Source organism: Oncorhynchus keta, chromosome 29 (genome assembly GCF_023373465.1).
Source record: "Oncorhynchus keta strain PuntledgeMale-10-30-2019 chromosome 29, Oket_V2, whole genome shotgun sequence".
In the NCBI taxonomy this organism is placed as follows: Eukaryota; Metazoa; Chordata; class Actinopteri; order Salmoniformes; family Salmonidae; genus Oncorhynchus; species Oncorhynchus keta.
In genome coordinates, this window is record NC_068449.1 from 52,370,177 (window position 1) to 52,393,348 (window position 23,172).

General features: G+C 46.3%; 1 protein-coding gene across 1 annotated transcript in view; it reads left to right on the forward strand.

Annotated features, from left to right (window-relative positions):
* Window positions 1–22,603, forward strand: part of znf827 (zinc finger protein 827) — a 117,556-nt gene extending 94,953 nt beyond the window's left edge. The window contains exons 13-16 of the mRNA XM_052485238.1: window positions 340–506; window positions 13,496–13,705; window positions 15,576–15,753; window positions 18,168–22,603. Of these exons, the coding sequence (XP_052341198.1) occupies window positions 340–506; window positions 13,496–13,705; window positions 15,576–15,753; window positions 18,168–19,215 (1,603 nt within the window). The 3' untranslated portion in view covers window positions 19,216–22,603. The remainder of the gene's footprint in view (window positions 1–339; window positions 507–13,495; window positions 13,706–15,575; window positions 15,754–18,167) is intronic.
* The last annotated feature ends 569 nt before the right edge of the window (window positions 22,604–23,172 follow it).

Here is a 23,172-nt window from a genome sequence, read left to right on the forward strand (position 1 = left end):
ATCTATCCGTATAAAGACTGACACATGCAATTTACTGATCTCATAAATTGGGATCAGTAAGTAATGTAAACCATGGACTGTACATGACAGACCTATTTATTTACTGGTCTGAGGTCAGGCTTTGGGGTTTGATTGGGAATTAATGATGCCCTCTTCCCTCTATAACCTGGTCTGAGGTCAGCCTTTAGGGTTTGATTAGGATTAATGATGTCTTCTTGCCTCTATAACCTGGTCTGAGATCAGCATTTGGTCTATGTTCATTACCTCTCTCCTTTCCCCTCTGGCTGTGACCTGTTCTGAGATCAGTGTTTAACCCCCTCCCTCTTCCTGTCCATCCAGCTGCCATGCGTGTGGTTTCCAGACGGGGCTGAACGCCCAGTTCGTCAGCCACATGTCTCTCCACGTGGACAAGGAGCAGTGGATGTTCGCTCTGTGCTGCAGCGCCTGTGACTACGTCTGCGTGGAGGAGAGTGACATGAAGTCCCACGTCAGTCACGGACACACAGGTAGATCTGTCGTCTGCTCAGGCATGTATTGTATGGAGAGATGGCTTTGGTCCACCTCTTGTCCCTGGGGGCAGCAATAACATGAAGTCAGCTTGTACAACCAACTTGATGGCATTTGTTTTCCAGCTGAACTTGGTTTTGCTGCTGTCGAATTGATTCCCTTCCTGAAGCGTGTATCTATCTGCTCGCTCGGACTCATGGGTTTTAAAGTGCTGTTTTCATGTGTGCGGATAGGCTAGAAAGAGGGGGTTTATACATTTTCTTACACCCAGTCTATACCTTTTACATCCATGAGGAGGACTGGAGAAGTCTGCACCTCGGATCGTAGCCAAACAATGTTTTAAAGCTTTCAGAAGAGACCGACCTTTCAGAATGATTCTCAGATCAGCTGTGACATGTTGTTGGTAGGGAGCTGTTGGGGGAGTGTTGCAGATTGAGGTGCTACTGCTGACTGTTCAGAGTAGAAGCAGCTAGTTTAGTTCACAGTCATTTATAGTAGAGGGAACCATCATGTTCAGTTTCAACACATTGAACTGATGTGACAATAAAGTAAAGCTTCATAAAACGAGTCCCTTCCCGGGAGAGAGAGGAGACTCTGTGACTCTGCAAACTACCCAAACAGAAACAAATTCCACTTTGAATAACAAAACATGTAGATTCTTTTCCCTCCCTCGACCTTCCCTGGACTTTTTAAAGCCACTGGTCCAAAACTCAACCTGTCAATGTATTTTTTTGGTCCGTAGCGGCTTTGTCCGGTTTATCGTCCGACACGGTTGCCTGTCTTGCCCTTCCGTGGCAGTGTGTGTGTGTGGGATTGTCCGGTAGTGTTGCAGACAGCTGAGGGGTCCTCACGGAGGCCGGGGAGCGACCTTGTTTATCTACGATGGCTGCCCCTTATCGTGCCTGAGGGGAAAAATCAATAGGCCCTCTGGTCCGTCAGAGGCAGGCCAGGGTTCACACACACACACACACACTCTCTCACACAGACACAGAGTGGTGAGTCCATATCGATGCTTGGCATTTAGGCGAGCCCCACCCACTAGCAAACATGGCTGCTGAAAACACACCACATTGGGGCTGTAGAAAAGACTGCTGGGTGTTTTTGTCAACTGATAGTGTTTGGACACCACATCTCCCCCAGCCAAGCTCCAGACAGACATGGAAACGGCTGAACTCAGCAAGTGTTGCGCCTGAAGCTGGCCCCCGCTAAGATGTGTGTCAGCCACATGGGCAAGGGGTCAGACTGGTGGCCCCACAGCAGGGAGCCTGGCTTCTGCTAGGAACAGGACAGAGATACTGTGTGGTGGTACAGTAGGAACAGGACAGAGATACTGTGTGTGTGGTGGTACAGTAGGAACAGGGCAGAGATACTGTGTGTGTGGTGGTACAGTAGGAACAGGACAGAGATACTGTGTGTGGTGGTATAGTAGGAACAGGACAGCGATACTATACTGTGTGTGTGGTGGTACAGTTGGAACAAGGCAGAGATACTGTGTGTGGTGGTATAGTAGGAACAGGACAGAGATACTATACTGTGTGTGGTGGTATAGTAGGAACAGGACAGAGATACTGTGTGTGGTGGTACAGTAGGAACAGGACAGAGATACTGTGTGTGTGGTGGTACAGTAGGAACAGGGCAGAGATACTGTGTGTGTGGTGGTACAGTAGGAACAGGACAGAGATACTGTGTGTGGTGGTATAGTAGGAACAGGACAGCGATACTATACTGTGTGTGTGGTGGTACAGTTGGAACAAGGCAGAGATACTGTGTGTGGTGGTATAGTAGGAACAGGACAGAGATACTATACTGTGTGTGGTGGTATAGTAGGAACAGGACAGAGATACTGTGTGTGTGGTGGTACAGTAGGAACAGGACAGAGATACTGTGTGTGTGGTGGTACAGTAGGAACAGGACAGAGATACTTTGTGTGTGGTGGTACAGTAGGAACAGGACAGAGATACTGTGTGTGTGGTGGTACAGTAGGAACAGGACAGAGATACTGTGTGGTGGTACAGTAGGAACAGGACAGAGATACTGTGTGGTGATACAGTAGGAACAGGACAGAGATACTGTGTGTGTGGTGGTACAGTAGGAACAGGACAGAGGTACAGTGTGTTGTGGTACAGTAGGAACAGGACAGAGATACTGTGTGTGTGGTGGTACAGTAGGAACAGGACAGAGATACTGTGTGTGTGGTGGTACAGTAGGAACAGGACATATACTGTGTGTGTGGTGGTACAGTAGGAACAGGACAGAGATACTGTGTGTGGTGGTACAGTAGGAACAGGACAGATACTGTGTGTGTGGTGGTACAGTAGGAACAGGACAGATACTGTGTGTGTGGTGGTACAGTAGGAACAGGACAGATACTGTGTGTGTGGTGGTACAGTAGGAACAGGACAGAGATACTGTGTGTGTGGTGGTACAGTAGGAACAGGACAGAGATACTGTGTGTGTGGTGGTACAGTAGGAACAGGACAGATACTGTGTGTGTGGTGGTACAGTAGGAACAGGACAGAGATACTGTGTGTGTGGTGGTACAGTAGGAACAGGACAGAGATACTGTGTGTGTGGTGGTACAGTAGGAACAGGACAGAGATACTGTGTGTGTGGTGGTACAGTAGGAACAGGACAGAGATACTGTGTGTGGTGGTATAGTAGGAACAGGACAGCGATACTATACTGTGTGTGTGGTGGTACAGTTGGAACAAGGCAGAGATACTGTGTGTGGTGGTATAGTAGGAACAGGACAGAGATACTATACTGTGTTTGGTGGTACAGTAGGAACAGGACAGAGATACTGTGTGTGTGGTGGTACAGTAGGAACAGGACAGAGATACTTTGTGTGTGGTGGTACAGTAGGAACAGGACAGAGATACTGTGTGTGTGGTGGTACAGTAGGAACAGGACAGAGATACTGTGTGTGGTGGTACAGTAGGAACAGGACAGATAGATACTGTGTGTGGTGGTACAGTAGGAACAGGACAGAGATACTGTGTGTGGTGGTATAGAACAGGAACAGGACAGAGAGGACAGAGATACTGTGTGTGGTGGTACAGTAGGAACAGGACAGAGATACTGTGTGTGTGGTGGTACAGTAGGAACAGGACAGAGATACTGTGTGTGTGGTGGTACAGTAGGAACAGGACAGAGATACTGTGTGGTGGTACAGTAGGAACAGGACAGAGATACTGTGTGGTTGTACAGTAGGAACAGGACAGAGATACTGTGTGTGGTGGTACAGTAGGAACAGGACAGAGATACTGTGTGGTTGTACAGTAGGAACAGGACAGAGATACTGTGTGTGTGGTGGTACAGTAGGAACAGGACAGAGATACTGTGTGTGTGGTGGTACAGTAGGAACAGGACAGAGATACTGTGTGGTGGTACAGTAGGAACAGGACAGAGATACTGTGTGGTTGTACAGTAGGAACAGGACAGAGATACTGTGTGTGTGGTGGTACAGTAGGAACAGGACAGAGATACAGTGTGTGGTGGTACAGTAGGAACAGGACAGAGATACTGTGTGTGTGGTGGTACAGTAGGAACAGGACAGATACTGTGTGTGTGGTGGTACAGTAGGAACAGGACAGAGATACTGTGTGGTGGTACAGTAGGAACAGGACAGAGATACTGTGTGTGGTGGTACAGTAGGAACAGGACAGAGATACTGTGTGTGTGGTGGTACAGTAGGAACAGGACAGAGATACTGTGTGTGTGGTGGTACAGTAGGAACAGGACAGAGATACTGTGTGTGTGGTGGTACAGTAGGAACAGGACAGATACTGTGTGTGGTGGTACAGTAGGAACAGGACAGATACTGTGTGGTGGTATAGTAGGAACAGGACAGAGATACTGTGTGGTGGTACAGTAGGAACAGGACAGAGATACTGTGTGTGTGGTGGTACAGTAGGAACAGGACAGAGATACTGTGTGTGTGGTGGTACAGTAGGAACAGGACAGAGATACTGTGTGTGTGGTGGTACAGTAGGAACAGGACAGAGATACTGTGTGTGTGGTGGTACAGTAGGAACAGGACAGAGATACTGTGTGTGGTGGTACAGTAGGAACAGGACAGAGATACTGTGTGTGTGGTGGTACAGTAGGAACAGGACAGAGATACTGTGTGTGGTGGTACAGTAGGAACAGGACAGAGATACTGTGTGTGGTGGTACAGTAGGAACAGGACAGAGATACTGTGTGTGTGGTGGTACAGTAGGAACAGGACAGAGATACTGTGTGTGGTGGTACAGTAGGAACAGGACAGAGATACTGTGTGTGGTGGTACAGTAGGAACAGGACAGAGATACTGTGTGGTGGTACAGTAGGAACAGGACAGAGATACTGTGTGGTGGTACAGTAGGAACAGGACAGAGATACTGTGTGTGTGGTGGTACAGTAGGAACAGGACAGAGATACTGTGTGTGGTGGTACAGTAGGAACAGGACAGAGATACTGTGTGTGTGGTGGTACAGTAGGAACAGGACAGAGATACTGTGTGTGGTGGTACAGTAGGAACAGGACAGAGATACTGTGTGTGTGGTGGTACAGTAGGAACAGGACAGATACTGTGTGTGTGGTGGTACAGTAGGAACAGGACAGATACTGTGTGTGGTGGTACAGTAGGAACAGGACAGAGATACTGTGTGTGTGGTGGTACAGTAGGAACAGGACAGATACTGTGTGTGTGGTGGTACAGTAGGAACAGGACAGAGATACTGTGTGTGTGGTGGTACAGTAGGAACAGGACAGATACTGTGTGTGGTGGTACAGTAGGAACAGGACAGTAGGAACAGGACAGAGATACTGTGTGTGTGGTGGTACAGTAGGAACAGGACAGAGATACTGTGTGTGTGGTGGTACAGTAGGAACAGGACAGAGATACTGTGTGTGTGGTGGTACAGTAGGAACAGGACAGAGATACTGTGTGTGGTGGTACAGTAGGAACAGGACAGAGATACTGTGTGTGGTGGTACAGTAGGAACAGGACAGAGATACTGTGTGTGTGGTGGTACAGTAGGAACAGGACAGAGATACTGTGTGTGTGGTGGTACAGTAGGAACAGGACAGAGATACTGTGTGTGGTGGTACAGTAGGAACAGGACAGAGATACTGTGTGTGTGGTGGTACAGTAGGAACAGGACAGAGATACTGTGTGTGTGGTGGTACAGTAGGAACAGGACAGAGATACTGTGTGTGTGGTGGTACAGTAGGAACAGGACAGAGATACTGTGTGTGGTGGTACAGTAGGAACAGGACAGAGATACTGTGTGTGGTGGTACAGTAGGAACAGGACAGATACTGTGTGTGTGGTGGTACAGTAGGAACAGGACAGAGATACTGTGTGTGTGGTGGTACAGTAGGAACAGGACAGAGATACTGTGTGTGGTGGTACAGTAGGAACAGGACAGAGATACTGTGTGGTGGTACAGTAGGAACAGGACAGAGATACTGTGTGTGTGGTGGTACAGTAGGAACAGGACAGAGATACTGTGTGTGTGGTGGTACAGTAGGAACAGGACAGAGATACTGTGTGTGTGGTGGTACAGTAGGAACAGGACAGAGATACTGTGTGTGTGGTGGTACAGTAGGAACAGGACAGAGATACTGTGTGTGTGGTGGTACAGTAGGAACAGGACAGAGATACTGTGTGGTGGTACAGTAGGAACAGGACAGAGATACTGTGTGTGTGGTGGTACAGTAGGAACAGGACAGAGATACTGTGTGGTGGTACAGTAGGAACAGGACAGAGATACTGTGTGTGGTGGTACAGTAGGAACAGGACAGAGATACTGTGTGTGGTGGTACAGTAGGAACAGGACAGAGATACTGTGTGGTGGTACAGTAGGAACACACTGTGTGGTGGACAGAACAGGACAGAGATACTGTGTGTGTGGTGGTACAGTAGGAACAGGACAGAGATACTGTGTGTGTGGTGGTACAGTAGGAACAGGACAGAGATACTGTGTGTGTGGTGGTACAGTAGGAACAGGACAGAGATACTGTGTGTGTGGTGGTACAGTAGGAACAGGACAGAGATACTGTGTGTGTGGTGGTACAGTAGGAACAGGACAGAGATACTGTGTGTGGTGGTACAGTAGGAACAGGACAGAGATACTGTGTGGTGGTACAGTAGGAACAGGACAGAGATACTGTGTGTGGTGGTACAGTAGGAACAGGACAGAGATACTGTGTGGTGGTACAGTAGGAACAGGACAGAGATACTGTGTGGTGGTACAGTAGGAACAGGACAGAGATACTGTGTGTGTGGTGGTACAGTAGGAACAGGACAGAGATACTGTGTGGTGGTACAGTAGGAACAGGACAGAGATACTGTGTGTGGTGGTACAGTAGGAACAGGACAGAGATACTGTGTGTGGTGGTACAGTAGGAACAGGACAGAGATACTGTGTGTGTGGTGGTACAGTAGGAACAGGACAGAGATACTGTGTGTGGTGGTACAGTAGGAACAGGACAGAGATACTGTGTGGTGGTACAGTAGGAACAGGACAGAGATACTGTGTGTGTGGTGGTACAGTAGGAACAGGACAGAGATACTGTGTGTGGTGGTACAGTAGGAACAGGACAGAGATACTGTGTGTGGTGGTACAGTAGGAACAGGACAGAGATACTGTGTGTGGTGGTACAGTAGGAACAGGACAGAGATACTGTGTGTGTGGTGGTACAGTAGGAACAGGACAGAGATACTGTGTGGTGGTACAGTAGGAACAGGACAGAGATACTGTGTGTGGTGGTACAGTAGGAACAGGACAGAGATACTGTGTGGTGGTACAGTAGGAACAGGACAGAGATACTGTGTGTGTGGTGGTACAGTAGGAACAGGACAGAGATACTGTGTGTGGTGGTACAGTAGGAACAGGACAGAGATACTGTGTGTGTGGTGGTACAGTAGGAACAGGACAGAGATACTGTGTGTGGTAGGAACAGATACAGTAGGAACAGGACAGAGACAGTAGGAACAGGACTGTGTGTGTGGTGGTACAGTAGGAACAGGACAGAGATACTGTGTGGTGGTACAGTAGGAACAGGACAGAGATACTGTGTGGTGGTACAGTAGGAACAGGACAGAGATACTGTGTGTGGTGGTACAGTAGGAACAGGACAGAGATACTGTGTGGTGGTACAGTAGGAACAGGACAGAGATACTGTGTGGTGGTACAGTAGGAACAGGACAGAGATACTGTGTGTGGTGGTACAGTAGGAACAGGACAGAGACACTGTGTGTGTGGTGGTACAGTAGGAACAGGACAGAGATACTGTGTGTGGTGGTACAGTAGGAACAGGACAGAGATACTGTGTGTGTGGTGGTACAGTAGGAACAGGACAGAGATACTGTGTGGTTGTACAGTAGGAACAGGACAGAGATACTGTGTGGTGGTACAGTAGGAACAGGACAGAGATACTGTGTGTGTGGTGGTACAGTAAGAACAGGACAGAGATACTGTGTGGGGGTACAGTAGGAACAGGACAGAGATACTGTGTGTGTGGTGGTACAGTAGGAACAGGACAGAGATACTGTGTGTGTGGTGGTACAGTAGGAACAGGACAGAGATACTGTGTGTGTGGTGGTACAGTAGGAACAGGACAGAGATACTGTGTGTGTGGTGGTACAGTAGGAACAGGACAGAGATACTGTGTGTGGTGGTACAGTAGGAACAGGACAGAGATACTGTGTGTGTGGTGGTACAGTAGGAACAGGACAGAGATACTGTGTGTGTGGTGGTACAGTAGGAACAGGACAGAGATACTGTGTGGTGGTACAGTAGGAACAGGACAGAGATACTGTGTGTGTGGTGGTACAGTAGGAACAGGACAGAGATACTGTGTGTGGTGGTACAGTAGGAACAGGACAGAGATACTGTGTGGTGGTACAGTAGGAACAGGACAGAGATACTGTGTGTGGTGGTACAGTAGGAACAGGACAGAGATACTGTGTGTGGTGGTACAGTAGGAACAGGACAGAGATACTGTGTGTGTGGTGGTACAGTAGGAACAGGACAGAGATACTGTGTGTGTGGTGGTACAGTAGGAACAGGACAGAGATACTGTGTGTGTGGTGGTACAGTAGGAACAGGACAGAGATACTGTGTGTGTGGTGGTACAGTAGGAACAGGACAGAGATACTGTGTGTGGTGGTACAGTAGGAACAGGACAGAGATACTGTGTGTGGTGGTACAGTAGGAACAGGACAGAGATACTGTGTGGTGGTACAGTAGGAACAGGACAGAGATACTGTGTGTGTGGTGGTACAGTAGGAACAGGACAGAGATACTGTGTGTGTGGTGGTACAGTAGGAACAGGACAGAGATACTGTGTGGTGGTGGTACAGTAGGAACAGGACAGAGATACTGTGTGTGTGGTGGTACAGTAGGAACAGGACAGAGATACTGTGTGGTGGTACAGTAGGAACAGGACAGAGATACTGTGTGGTGGTACAGTAGGAACAGGACAGAGATACTGTGTGTGTGGTGGTACAGTAGGAACAGGACAGAGATACTGTGTGTGGTGGTACAGTAGGAACAGGACAGAGATACTGTGTGTGGTGGTACAGTAGGAACAGGACAGAGATACTGTGTGTGTGGTGGTACAGTAGGAACAGGACAGAGATACTGTGTGTGTGGTGGTACAGTAGGAACAGGACAGAGATACTGTGTGTGGTGGTACAGTAGGAACAGGACAGAGATACTGTGTGTGGTGGTACAGTAGGAACAGGACAGAGATACTGTGTGGGTGGTACAGTAGGAACAGGACAGAGATACTGTGTGTGGTGGTACAGTAGGAACAGGACAGAGATACTGTGTGTGTGGTGGTACAGTAGGAACAGGACAGAGATACTGTGTGGTTGTACAGTAGGAACAGGACAGAGATACTGTGTGGTGGTACAGTAGGAACAGGACAGAGATACTGTGTGTGGTGGTACAGTAGGAACAGGACAGAGATACTGTGTGTGGTGGTACAGTAGGAACAGGACAGAGATACTGTGTGTGGTGGTACAGTAGGAACAGGACAGAGATACTGTGTGTGGTGGTACAGTAGGAACAGGACAGAGATACTGTGTGTGGTGGTACAGTAGGAACAGGACAGAGATACTGTGTGTGGTGGTACAGTAGGAACAGGACAGAGATACTGTGTGTGTGGTGGTACAGTAGGAACAGGACAGAGATACTGTGTGTGGTGGTACAGTAGGAACAGGACAGAGATACTGTGTGTGTGGTGGTACAGTAGGAACAGGACAGAGATACTGTGTGTGGTGGTACAGTAGGAACAGGACAGAGATACTGTGTGTGGTGGTACAGTAGGAACAGGACAGAGATACTGTGTGTGTGGTGGTACAGTAGGAACAGGACAGAGATACTGTGTGTGTGGTGGTACAGTAGGAACAGGACAGAGATACTGTGTGTGGTGGTACAGGTGGTACAGTAGGAACAGGACAGAGATACTGTGTGTGGTGGTACAGTAGGAACAGGACAGAGATACTGTGTGTGGTGGTACAGTAGGAACAGGACAGAGATACTGTGTGTGGTGGTACAGTAGGAACAGGACAGAGATACTGTGTGTGGTGGTACAGTAGGAACAGGACAGAGATACTGTGTGTGGTGGTACAGTAGGAACAGGACAGAGATAATGTGTGGTGGTACAGTAGGAACAGGACAGAGATACTGTGTGTGGTGGTACAGTAGGAACAGGGCAGAGATACTGTGTGTGTGGTGGTACAGTAGGAACAGGGCAGAGATACTGTGTGTGGTGGTACAGTAGGAACAGGACAGAGATACTGTGTGTGTGGTGGTACAGTAGGAACAGGGCAGAGATACTGTGTGTGGTGGTACAGTAGGAACAGGACAGAGATACTGTGTGTGGTGGTACAGTAGGAACAGGACAGAGATACTGTGTGTGTGGTGGTACAGTAGGAACAGGACAGAGATACTGTGTGTGGTGGTACAGTAGGAACAGGACAGAGATACTGTGTGTGTGGTGGTACAGTAGGAACAGGACAGAGATACTGTGTGTGGTGGTACAGTAGGAACAGGACAGAGATACTGTGTGTGGTGGTACAGTAGGAACAGGACAGAGATACTGTGTGTGTGGTGGTACAGTAGGAACAGGACAGAGATACTGTGTGTGGTGGTACAGTAGGAACAGGACAGAGATACTGTGTGGTGGTGGTACAGTAGGAACAGGACAGAGATACTGTGTGTGTGGTGGTACAGTAGGAACAGGACAGAGATACTGTGTGGTGGTACAGTAGGAACAGGACAGAGATACTGTGTGGTGGTACAGTAGGAACAGGACAGAGATACTGTGTGTGTGGTGGTACAGTAGGAACAGGACAGAGATACTGTGTGGTGGTACAGTAGGAACAGGACAGAGATACTGTGTGGTGGTACAGTAGGAACAGGACAGAGATACTGTGTGGTGGTACAGTAGGAACAGGACAGAGATACTGTGTGGTGGTACAGTAGGAACAGGACAGAGATACTGTGTGGTGGTACAGTAGGAACAGGACAGAGATACTGTGTGGTGGTACAGTAGGAACAGGACAGAGATACTGTGTGTGTGGTGGTACAGTAGGAACAGGACAGAGATACTGTGTGGTGGTACAGTAGGAACAGGACAGAGATACTGTGTGTGTGGTGGTACAGTAGGAACAGGACAGAGATACTGTGTGTGGTGGTACAGTAGGAACAGGACAGAGATACTGTGTGGTGGTACAGTAGGAACAGGACAGAGATACTGTGTGGTGGTACAGTAGGAACAGGACAGAGATATACAGTAGGAACAGGACAGAGATACTGTGTGTGGTGGTACAGTAGGAACAGGACAGAGATACTGTGTGGTGGTACAGTAGGAACAGGACAGAGATATACAGTGTGTGTGGTGTGATACTGTGTGTGGTACAGTAGGAACAGGACAGAGATACTGTGTGTGGTGGAACAGGACAGTAGGAACAGGACAGAGATACTGTGTGGTGGTACAGTAGGAACAGGACAGAGATACTGTGTGTGGTGGTACAGTAGGAACAGGACAGAGATACTGTGTGTGGTGGTACAGTAGGAACAGGACAGAGATACTGTGTGTGGTGGTACAGTAGGAACAGGACAGAGATACTGTGTGTGGTGGTACAGTAGGAACAGGACAGAGATACTGTGTGTGGTGGTACAGTAGGAACAGGACAGAGATACTGTGTGTGGTGGTACAGTAGGAACAGGACAGAGATACTGTGTGGTGGTACAGTAGGAACAGGACAGAGATACTGTGTGTGGTGGTACAGTAGGAACAGGACAGAGATACTGTGTGTGGTGGTACAGTAGGAACAGGACAGAGATACTGTGTGGTGGTACAGTAGGAACAGGACAGAGATACATTCAATCTCCCAGATTCTGGCCCATTAGCAGATATTTATGCATCTGTAACTTTTGTCACTCATCATTATTCATGATTCATTCATGATTATCCGTAATTGTTGCGTCCACATTAATGTAGAAGTGTTCAGAAACATATTATTTTTCCCTTTTACAATAAAACTGCCTCCAATGACACAATATATTATTTACCATTCATTTCTATTGGGCAAAACAATCTGATACACAACCAAAACAAGCTGCAAATACATCCAACAAGTTTCTAGAGTCACCTGCAGTCATTGCATGCTAGGAATATGGGACCAAATACTAAACTTTTAACTACTTTAATACACATAAGTGAATTTGTCCAAATACATTATGACTGCTTCAAATTGGGGGACTAGATACACTTTCATTTCTGAACGGTGAAACATGTATAAAATACCCTCAAATATAAGGTGACATTCTGTACTGTCGCATCATATTAAACATATTCAAATCCAGAATGGTGGAGTATAGAGCCACCTTTTAAAGTTTTCACTTCACTGTCCAATCCGTGGGGGAGTGTAACACAGGTTTACAACGTTTTCCACCCTCATAAAAAGTGAAGTGTGTTTGACTAAACACATGCTTCAATAGCATCTTGGACCTTGTAAAAAGTGCTAACAAGGAATAGGCCAACAGGGATGATAAATGATGTGGTTTCCCACAAGGGACAAGTACTCTTTGAATGTTTAGAGCATCATGTACTCTATAGCTCCCTTAGATAGTGGAGTGGTGAGCCTCGTTTTGTCTTTAATCTACCTCTAGAGGTCTTCGGCGTTGAGAGAGATGGATACAATGGTATTTCACTCTCTGCTTTCTGCGTTTCTATACCTGCATTCTCTCATTCTCAAGGATGAAAGTGTGTAGGCTATGCACCATATGTGTCTTTGAATGTGTCTGTGTGAATGCCTTAGTGCGATTGTGTGTATGTGCCTGTGTCGTGTGTGTACGCGCACATACAAATGTGTGTGAGGTAGCTGGCGTCGGCCATTTCACAATCCATGGCAGCCAGCAGCTCTATACTCCTTCACCTCCCTCCCTCTCCTTCTCCCTGACTGAATGCCCTTTGTTGAGCTGTGCCCTGAGTTGCTCCCGCCATCTTAGCTCCCTTAGCCGTGACCCTCCTCCTCCCCTCTTCTCTCTCTCTCATACTCTCTCTCTATCCCAGAGAAGTGCGGTCAAACAGAGAGAAGGAGAGAGGAAAAAGAGAGAGATCAATTAAAGCATACTGGCTGTTGATTGGACTGGCAGCAGGGCTCCAGTCAGAGGACATGGCCCTGAAGCTGAACCTGCAGTGTGTGTGATTTTCATTTTGTATTCAACAGACTGTGCGTGTGTGTGTGTGTTTGTGTTTGTGTGTGTGTAGTTTTGACTGTAGTTTAGTGCTTTTCCTCCTTTTATTGGGTTGAGGTACCCTGTCTAATGGTGAGAAAGCACTTATGATGACGGTGCTAGTGACAGAATTGGGGTGTATTACTTAATCTTTCAGGAAGTAAAGTGAAATGTAATTACAATGGTACATTTTCTGAATTCAATGATGAATTCAATGATGATTGACTCTTGGCCCCTCTTCTTCCTAGGTCTGAACTCGCGGAGCCCCCTCAGTGAGACTAAGAGCACCTCCTCCTCCCTGTCGGCCCTCAGCGATTCACTGAACAGCTCAGAGGGTGGAGAACTTACCCATGCCAATGAGGAGCTCAAGAACCTGCTGGCCCCTCCCTCCAGTGCAGGCAGCCAATCCAGCTCCAGCAGCCACTCGGGATCAGGAACTGAAGAGAAGTCTGAGAAAGGCAAGGAGTTCTGGGATGTATAGGCTGGAACATTATGTAGAACTCCAGTTAATTTAATCTACTTATAATTCTGTATCCTTAAAGGCCCAATGCAGCCATTTTTATCTCAAAATCAAATCATTTCTGGGTAACAATAAGTTCCTTATTGTAATAGATTCCATTAAAAATGTGCAAAAAACTACTTCTCAAGCGAGATTTTAGCTAGGACTGTCTGGGAGGGGTCTGAGTGGAGAGGGGGAAACTGAAAACTAGCTGTTATTGGCAGAGAGGTTTGGAACTCTCTTTGTTATTGGTCTATTAACTCATTTACCGCCTGGTGACATCACCATGGAAATCTGAAACTCCCGCTCATGCAAACCTGGTCCTGTGTAGGTTGTATTTTCAACCAGCAGCTATCAGGAAATAACACTGATCACATTTCACACTTTTACATTGTTTGTTTCATCGGCTGTTGTACAATATCATATTAATCACAGAAAACAGAATTTTGACTGCACTGGGCGTTTAACCTCTGGGATATGTGGGGCTAGCGTCCCACTTGGCCAAAATTCAGTGAAAATGCAGAGCGCCAAATTCAAATAAATAACTATAAAAATTTCATGAAATCACACATCCAAGATACCAAATTAAAGCTACACTTGTTGTGAATCCAGCCAACGTTTCAGATTTCAAAAAGGCTTTTCGGCGAAAGCAAAAGATGCTATTATCTGAGGACAGCACCCCAGTTAACAAATATAGACAATCCCATTTTAACCCTCCAGGTGCGACACAAAACGCTGAAATAAAGATATAATTCATTTACCTTTGACGAGCTTCTTCTGTTGGCACTCCAATATTTCCCATAAACATTACAAATGGTCCTTTTGTTCGATTAATTCCGTCAATATATATCCAAAATATCCATTTATTTGGCGCGTTTGATCCAGAAAAACACCGGTTCCAACTTGTGACGTGACTACAAAATATCTCAAACGTTACCTGTAAACTTTGCCAAAACATTTCAAACTACTTTTGAAATACAACTTTAGATCTTTTTTTACGTAAATAATCGATACAATGGAAGACGGGATGATCTGTGTTCAATACCGGAGGAAAACATAGTGTAGCTAGCTTTCAGGTCATGCGCCTCTAACAAAGAGTACACTTCCCTCGAGCCTCATTCTGAACATGGCTACTTCCTTCATTTCTCAAATGAAAAACCTCAACCAATTTCTAAAGACTGGTGACATCCAGTGGAAGCGGTAGGAACTGCAAGAAGGTCCCTTGGAAATCTGGATTTCCAATGAAAACACATTGAAAAGAGAGCGACCTCAAAACAAAACAAAATCTGTATGGATTGTCCTCGGGGTTTCACCTGCCAAATAAGTCCTGTTATACTCAGACATGATTCAGAGTGTTTTCTATCCAAATCTACTAATAATATGCATATTTTAGCTTCTGGGCCGGAGTAGCAAGCATTTTACTTTGGACACAGTTTTCATCTGGACGTTAAAATACTGCCACCTATCCCAGAGAAGTTAAAGGGATAGTGTAAGCCCTTTATCTACTTCCCCAGAGTCAGATGAACTCATGGATACCATGTTTACGTCTCTGCATCCAATATGCAGGAAGTTAGATGTAGTTTCGCACGCTATTGCTAACTAGCGTTAGCGCAATGACTGGAAGTCTCCTCGAACAGCTAGCATGCAAAAGCACAGACTTTTTTCACATAAATTGTGCAGTGACGTAAATGGGTGTGTGATGTGTCCAGAATATGTGAGTTAAATACGAGAAATAATTTGAGCCACACACAAGGATATCACAGGGGTGATGTTTAATTAAGAGGACGAGGGGCACTGAAGTCATGCTGACTCCCTCTTCCCCCCACCAGGCTTCGAGTGCGTCTTCTGCAACTTTGTGTGCAAGACGCGGACCATGTACGAGCGCCACCTCCAGATCCACCTGATCACGCGCATGTTCGAGTGCGACGTGTGCCACAAGTTCCTGAAGACGCCCGAGCAGCTGCTGGAGCACAAGAAGTGCCACACCGTCCCCACCGGAGGGCTCAAGTAAGGAAAGCAAGTACAGACAGAGGTTCCTACTCCACCACCCTCCCACCCTACCCTACCCCGACTCCTCCCTCACACATGTACAGACGCACAGGCAGACTGTAAACCCACTGACCGACTGACTATAGGATGCACATTAAGTCAAAAACATGTGTGTAAGACCACATGCATAAACATAATACAAACGCAGTCTGAACTGTAAATGTGTGCATGCATTCAGCCACACTTTCAAACTAGATGACGTCAACACACAGACACTGTCCTACATACACATTTACGTGCATAGGACATCTAGCTCACTGAAGCTATTAAGACATTCACAGAGTATATATAAACCCCTATTACACTCACAGCCCTAAATACCAAACACTGTCCCCTTCTGACCCAATACTTCTATACCCCTATAGGAGCCTCTGTTGTACTGTGTGATGTACACACACACACACACACACACACACACACACACACACACACACACACACACACACACACACACACACACACACACAGTAAACCATACATAGCCATTTAGCCCGTCTGTTCATGTTAAACCAACGCTGCCTAGCCATGAAGCTCCTCCAACACACACGCAACAACATGCTAATGACATTAGCCTAGCGCTGTGCTTTTAAAGCCTGCACACACAGATGCATATTTTATACCACATAGATGTTGTATTTTCCCAGATTGCATTTGAAACCATCTGGGATGAAAGTAGTACATGCAGTCACTTAACAGGAAATCTGAACAGTCATCTAGGGAAATATTTAAGTGCAGTAGAAACAGATTGTTATTAACACACAACAGTCACTGTCATTTTTCTGTGTTTCTTTTTTTTGTTGATCTATTTGTGGAAGTTGTTTGCCATGATACGCAGTCAGTCAATGCACGTGTAGAGCCATCGATATCAATCAGACGCCATTGAACTCATCTCGCCATTAACTGATCGGCCTTCACGGTCACTTGACCATGTTTAATGTCAAGCTGTCACCACTATTCACCAGATACTGTCCATTGTCTAGCCATCGGTAGCATTAGATCAGTAGTTGGTTTGGTGTTTGGAGTGAGAGAGTCAGGGTCGTAGTTTACTGAGGTATCTGTTAGTGTCTCGTCTTGTTACAAGGAGTAGAGGCACGGTTAAGGTCTCAATACACCACCACCAATTCTTTCCACGTTCATTGGTCAATACAGGAACACACACACACACACACACACACACACACACACACACACACACACACACACACACACACACACACACACACACACACACCATCAACACTGCTAACAGTATTAGTCCATTTTAGGTACATGGGCATGTATTTATTTCACATTTCAAATGTTCAAGGGTGCAATTAGTTCAGTCATTATAGTAGAGTGTTTTGATGTTTGTTAGAAATCCATCCTCTATCCTGACTTTAAAACCAGACAGACAGTCCACATTAGCTGTGCGGTTAAGGTTTGAGAGGTCAGAGTTAAAAGCAGGTAGCCCAAACACAGCTGCCCCCTCAGTCCAGTTCAAGAGGGTATCTCTAGTCTAGAGTGTCTAGTGTCCAGACAGGATTGTGTACTAAGTAGTGTGTGCTCAGCAGTGGACGGTGGGGTGACGGAGTGGTGGTTATCCACTGCAATGGAGAACACTTTCAAATCAAGCTGAATAAGCTGATCAAAAGACAGACGAGAAGTTGTAGACAATGGAGAAAAAACACTTTTTATAAAGAGAGAGAGACGAGGCTGTAGTGTGTACCGAAGAGGAGAGTGTACTGAAGACTGTGCACTCTGAGTGTGGCGTGAGGCGTGTCTAGGACAGAGAAGGGCCTCCTTTACCAGTGCATCCTTAGTGTACTCAGAAGTGCTCATGCAGGAGTGTATGTCCAGGAGTGTATGGAGAGAGAAGGTGTGTGTAGGGTCTTCACCACGTGGCTGGTTGTATTCTGAGGTGATTCTGTTCTGCAGGGTTTGTGAAGCGCTTTGGGGCCCAGAGCAGATGAATGGTGCTATTTAAATGTAAGTGCCACATTTCCATTTATTTCAGTTATCCTTCCATTCCTAATTCCGTCCAATCCTGTTCTCTTTCCACAACCTGTCTCTGCCCAGTTCTACATGCCCCACCCACCTACCACCAACCCACTCCAAACACACTTTCAACCCCAACCCACCCTACACACTTTAAAATTTCAACAACACACACACACACAAACCAATCATTCCTTTAGGGTCAAATATTCAGGACACATAACACACACCTTTCCTCCTTCACCTTCCCCCTCTTCATCCTCCCTTGTGTTGAAGTCTTAAGGTGTGTGTTTTGGTCATCGTGTATTTAAGTCCTCTCTTCGTTAAACCTCCCCTCGCTATTGTGTGTGTATTTCCCATGTCCTGCCCCCTTCCACTTCCTCCTTCCTGTTTCCCAGGTGCCCCGTCTGCATTTATTCCACCAATCGACCGGTGGCCATGGAGTGCCACCTGAAGACCCATTACAAGATGGAGTACAAGTGTCGCATCTGCCAGTCGGTGTGGTGCGACCAGCCCGCGCTGGAGAGGCACGTGCGCGAGCATCGCCTCGGCAACCACTACAAGTGTGAGCAGTGCGGCTATCTGTCCAAGACAGCCAACAAGCTGATCGAGCACGTGCGCGTGCACACGGGCGAGCGGCCCTTCCACTGCGACCGCTGCGGCTACAGCTGCAAGCGCAAGGACAACCTGAACCTGCACAAGAAGCTGAAGCACGCCCCGCGCCAGACCTTCGGCTGCACGGAGTGCCCCTTCACCACCACCCACCCCTTCATCTTCAGCCGCCACCTCAAGAAGCACCAGGGTGGAGGGGAAGGGGAGGAGGCCGGCGAGGAGGAGTTCCAGGCCCAGCTAGGGGACTCTCTGGTGGGGTCTCTGCGGGGCGGGGAGCCCTTCCTCCTGGGGGTAGGTGGAGGTGGGAGTAGCGGGGGGAGCGGTAGCAGCAGCCCCCTCATGATTCTCTCTGCCTCCCAGGCCCTGCAGTCTGTCGCCCTGTCACTCATCACAGGGAAACAACACCACTGTCAACAGGAACTCCCGCCCCCAACCCAGCGTTACCTGACCACAACCAATGGAGGAGGCCCCTCCCTCTTCTTCCCCTCCCCACACCACGTCTACGAGCAGTTGGGAAACTGCGAGCGGGCGCACCTGATCCCCCTCACAACCCTGTTCACCCACCGCCACCGCTCCACATTCCACTCGCCCCTCTCCAGACTCCAGATGCCGCCCTCCTCCCTCCCCCATTTTCCTCTCCTCCACCGCCTCCTCCTCCTCTCCTCCCTCGCCCACCTCACTCAAACACTCCTTCCTGGCTTACCTAGGACTGGGAATGACGGAGAGAGCCAAGACTGTGTGACTGTTCTCCTCTCATCCTTCTCATCCCCATCTCTTCCCCCTCCCTCTCGTTCCCCTTTCTCTCCATCCCTCTCTCCCTGGACAGTGGTGTGAATGATCGTTATCCACTGCGATGGGGAAAGCTTTCCAATCAAGCCAGCTGAATAAGCTGGACAGAGACAGACAAGTAGTTATTGTAGACAATGGAAAAAAAAAAAAAAAAAAAGAATTTATCAGAGAAAAGGCTGTATGTGCTAAAAAATGCATTTATATCAAAAGCTGCTTTTCTTATCTGTTATATCGATTGAATTATTACTCTCTATCTCTACTTTTTATTTTCTAATGTTTGTTTTTTGGACTTTTGAATGACCAGGACCCAACTGCATTACCTGTAAAACGGATCCATGTTTTCTTTTTGTTTTTGTTAGAAAAGTCGAAAAAAAGAAGAAACAAAACAAGTGCTCTGACATTTTTAGTGCATTTTTGTCTTTTGGCTACTACGCATCAGAATAGCATGCCTGCCTCTTTGTTTCTGCTCGCTTTGATGCACGTCATTTAATAGGGTATGATGAACCAATCCCCAGGTTGTTAAATTGTGATGCGCCGCGAACAAGAACCAATGAAACGGAACGCTTTTTCTCAAAAGTCTCGTTTTCCTCAAACCACGCACTTATTGAATTATTTAACAAAGGTGTTCTGTACATAGTTTTGTAGCCTTCAATCTCCCCACAACTAAGCTTTGACTTTATCTGTTTGGTTTTGTGTAATGGCGGAAACCATATGCATAAACGCTGACTGAACTCACCTTTGTCTCAGGTGGCGGTCGTCTTGGCAACCCATACACACCGGTGACATCTTATACGTTGTTTGACGTTGTGCGGAGTGGTGGCCAGAACAAGTGACATTCTCTACTCAAGGCCCTTTGCCAATTCAAACGGTTTTCAAATCAATGTAACACACGTTATAGCCTCATGCTATAGTCTTTGCTTTCCCCAACTTAGCCCTTGTGTAACCGTAGCCTAGTCCCAGGTCTGTTTGTGCTGTCGTGACAATGACCGTAGGACTTGGCAAGACACCACAAACAGATCTGGGACCAGATTAGTTTTACCCCAACAGCCCACATCAAAGGACACCTGTAACCCCTGAGACCAGGGTCCTATTCATTAGGCACCAAACGGAAGAAAAAGGATTGAATCACCAGAACTTGTCGTTATGCTACGTTGCGCCCTAATGAATACGACCCAGGTGTTGTTCGGTCCAGCATCGTGTGTAGAACTATGTATGGACTGGCGCACCATTACATTAGATAAGCTGTAAGAGAGAACTGTTTTGTGGAGGTGACCAGCTAACGGGGTGTTAAAACCCCCAGCGGCTCCGGGCACCACAGGCCGATTCAATGGTGCTTTTCGAGCTCTTTTGTAATTTTGTGTAAAAGAAAAAACAGAAAGAAACTGTTCCAAAATGACTTGAATGAATGTATTTTTCTTTGTTGATGTACGTGATGCGAACGTGATGCAGATGTCCGGTGTAGTTGCAGGCAGGGACTGTTGGGTACCGTTGCCTATATGACAGAAAGCAAGGGGTTGGTTTTGGTAGGTCGGAGGCCTTCTGTGTCTTTTTAGGTTGTTCATTCGTTTTTTCCCTCTTTCTCTTTTTTACTGAGCCTTTTAAACGTAGGACGATGAGCGTTTTCTACTAACGTGCATCGCTATTATGAAGCCATTTTGATGAAGGCTCAGATAGGTCCAATGTTGTTGATGAGGAAGCAGCCATTGGTTTGGTTTTGGTGGTGTAGCTTCTATCTCAGTGAGAAGACATGGTACTGCTTTCTATTCCCCCTTCGCTCCATCTCTCAGTTGTAATTGCACTTAGCTTAGTCCCATTTCAAAACCAAAAGCACTTAGCTAGTTCATATTGTTATAGTGGAAACGTTTGAGCTGTCGGTCCGATAGGATGTCACCGGAAACAGACTTATTACCTTTTTAAGATGTTTGCTGTGAACGATCTGAATCAAAACCGTGATTTCCTGATTTTTGTTGTGTAGACATTTTGTGGTTTAGTGCGGAGGGTTTTTACCTCTGTAAAATTGCAGAGTGCAGATGAACACAAATTGCATGAATTAGGCAGTCGAGGTTGAACTATACTACGCTGGGAGACCCAAAGGGCCCAGGCTAAATTGTCAAAGCCAATTTTGCACAGTGCTGCACTTTTTGAACATGAAAAATGTATTTATCTGTACAGACGGAGATGCTCAACATGGAGAGTGTACATGAGACCAGGCAGCATAATAAAGGCATTTCGTTTTTTATTCAAAAGCATTACCCATTTAATTGACCTTGCTCGCATTCCCAAGTGGTCTTTAAGCCAAAATGGTTTCTTATTTGTAAAGGGATATCATTTTTTTACCTTAATTGTTTTGCTTGTTTCTTGTACTTTTCATTTTCTTGTGATTTTTTTAATTTTTATATATATATATTTTATTTCTTTGTAATGACAACAACAAAAAATCAAGAGAAAAATGCATTGTTAAGACCAAATGAAACTTAAAAACGAGGTTGTGATGCTAGGATTAAATCCGTCACTTCCTGGTAACGGAGGGGTGTAACAGTTAAATCTCTCCCCGTGGTTGGTTTTCTTTTAGTCCCCTTTGACAACATAGCAATGTTCAGCATGCTGTCCGCTGGTCGCTGCTACATTATAGGAGTACAAGGAGCCCCCACCCCTGCCACACACACACTCCTAGGTCAGCTCCTTATCTATCCTCTAATATGTAATACTCTAGTGCCACTTGGTGGAAGGGAACCGCCTGAGACCACTGAGAATGAGTCAAACTGATTTTCAGGGTCCAAATCTAAAAACAAAAAATAAGAGGAACAAAAAAAAAAGAATGTGCCCGTCTTTTTACGACTGACTGTATGCCTTTTTTTATATATATATATATAGCTACCGCATAATCATTATGTAATCAAGAATGGCTGCAGTTGTTTCTACTTCTAGAACGGCCCCTTGGTCTGGTTGGTGTGTCTAAGGAGAAGAAAAGGCCGACAGGGATCGCTTCTCTGTCCTTTCCAAACCCAGTATTTTTAAGCACTTATCGTTTGCTTATCATTATTTGTCTAATTGTAAAGAAGCAGCAGAAGGTGATTTATTTTTTAATTTTTTAAATGTTATGTCGGGTATACCTTTCTGAGCACTTCGGAGTATGCATGACATCTCTCTTTATGACTCGACAAGACTCAACTATCTTCTTTTCTTGTTGGATTTCGTTCATCTTTTTGGCACTCAGTAAAAATTGTTATGTGCTGTATAAAGCTTTCTGATTAGTTCATTGTTAAGGCTGTACAGGGTTGTTTGTGACAATAACTGGTAAATAGATCATTTGTACTTTTTTGTTTTTTGTATTCGTTTTTTCTTTGTTTTGGCATTATTTTATGTTCAAAAGTTGCCAGATCTAAATGTAACAGGATTTGAAAGTAAAGCTTACAACAGATGTTCCACCTCAGGTCTGGTTTTTCTTTCGACTCTATAATGTCATTTTCAATGTCATGTTGTCTTGATTGTATATAGTTGTTACGGCCTCTCTCCAGGTACAGCTGCTACACCGGTGGAGACGTTGACAACGGGAAAGAAAAGAGCAGCAATGGATCCTCCCAAATACCTCCAACCGGCCAACACTCAGGCCTTATGAGAGACGGCGGAGGACTCTTTGATGCAACGCAGCTCTCTTTAGGTTTCATAAGTTGTGTCTGAAATGGCACCCTTTTCCCTATATAGTGCACTACTTTTGACCCCTGTTCCCTATAAAGTGAACAACTTTTGACCAGGGCCAGACAGGGTTAACTGACAACGACGAAAACGATGCACGCGCTCAATGGGGCAGAAGGCCGCGAGTTGTTATTATTCTGGATGGCCAGATAGTTAGCAACAGTAACAAGAAGCTGCCATGTAGTGAATCGCAAGTGGCTCATTTCAGCTAGTTTGTTCTTGATACCATGTCTTGTTTTTAGGTGTTTTGACTCATGTCACGTCTTATGCTATGCTAAAATGAGCTAGCTCGCTAACCAACAACAG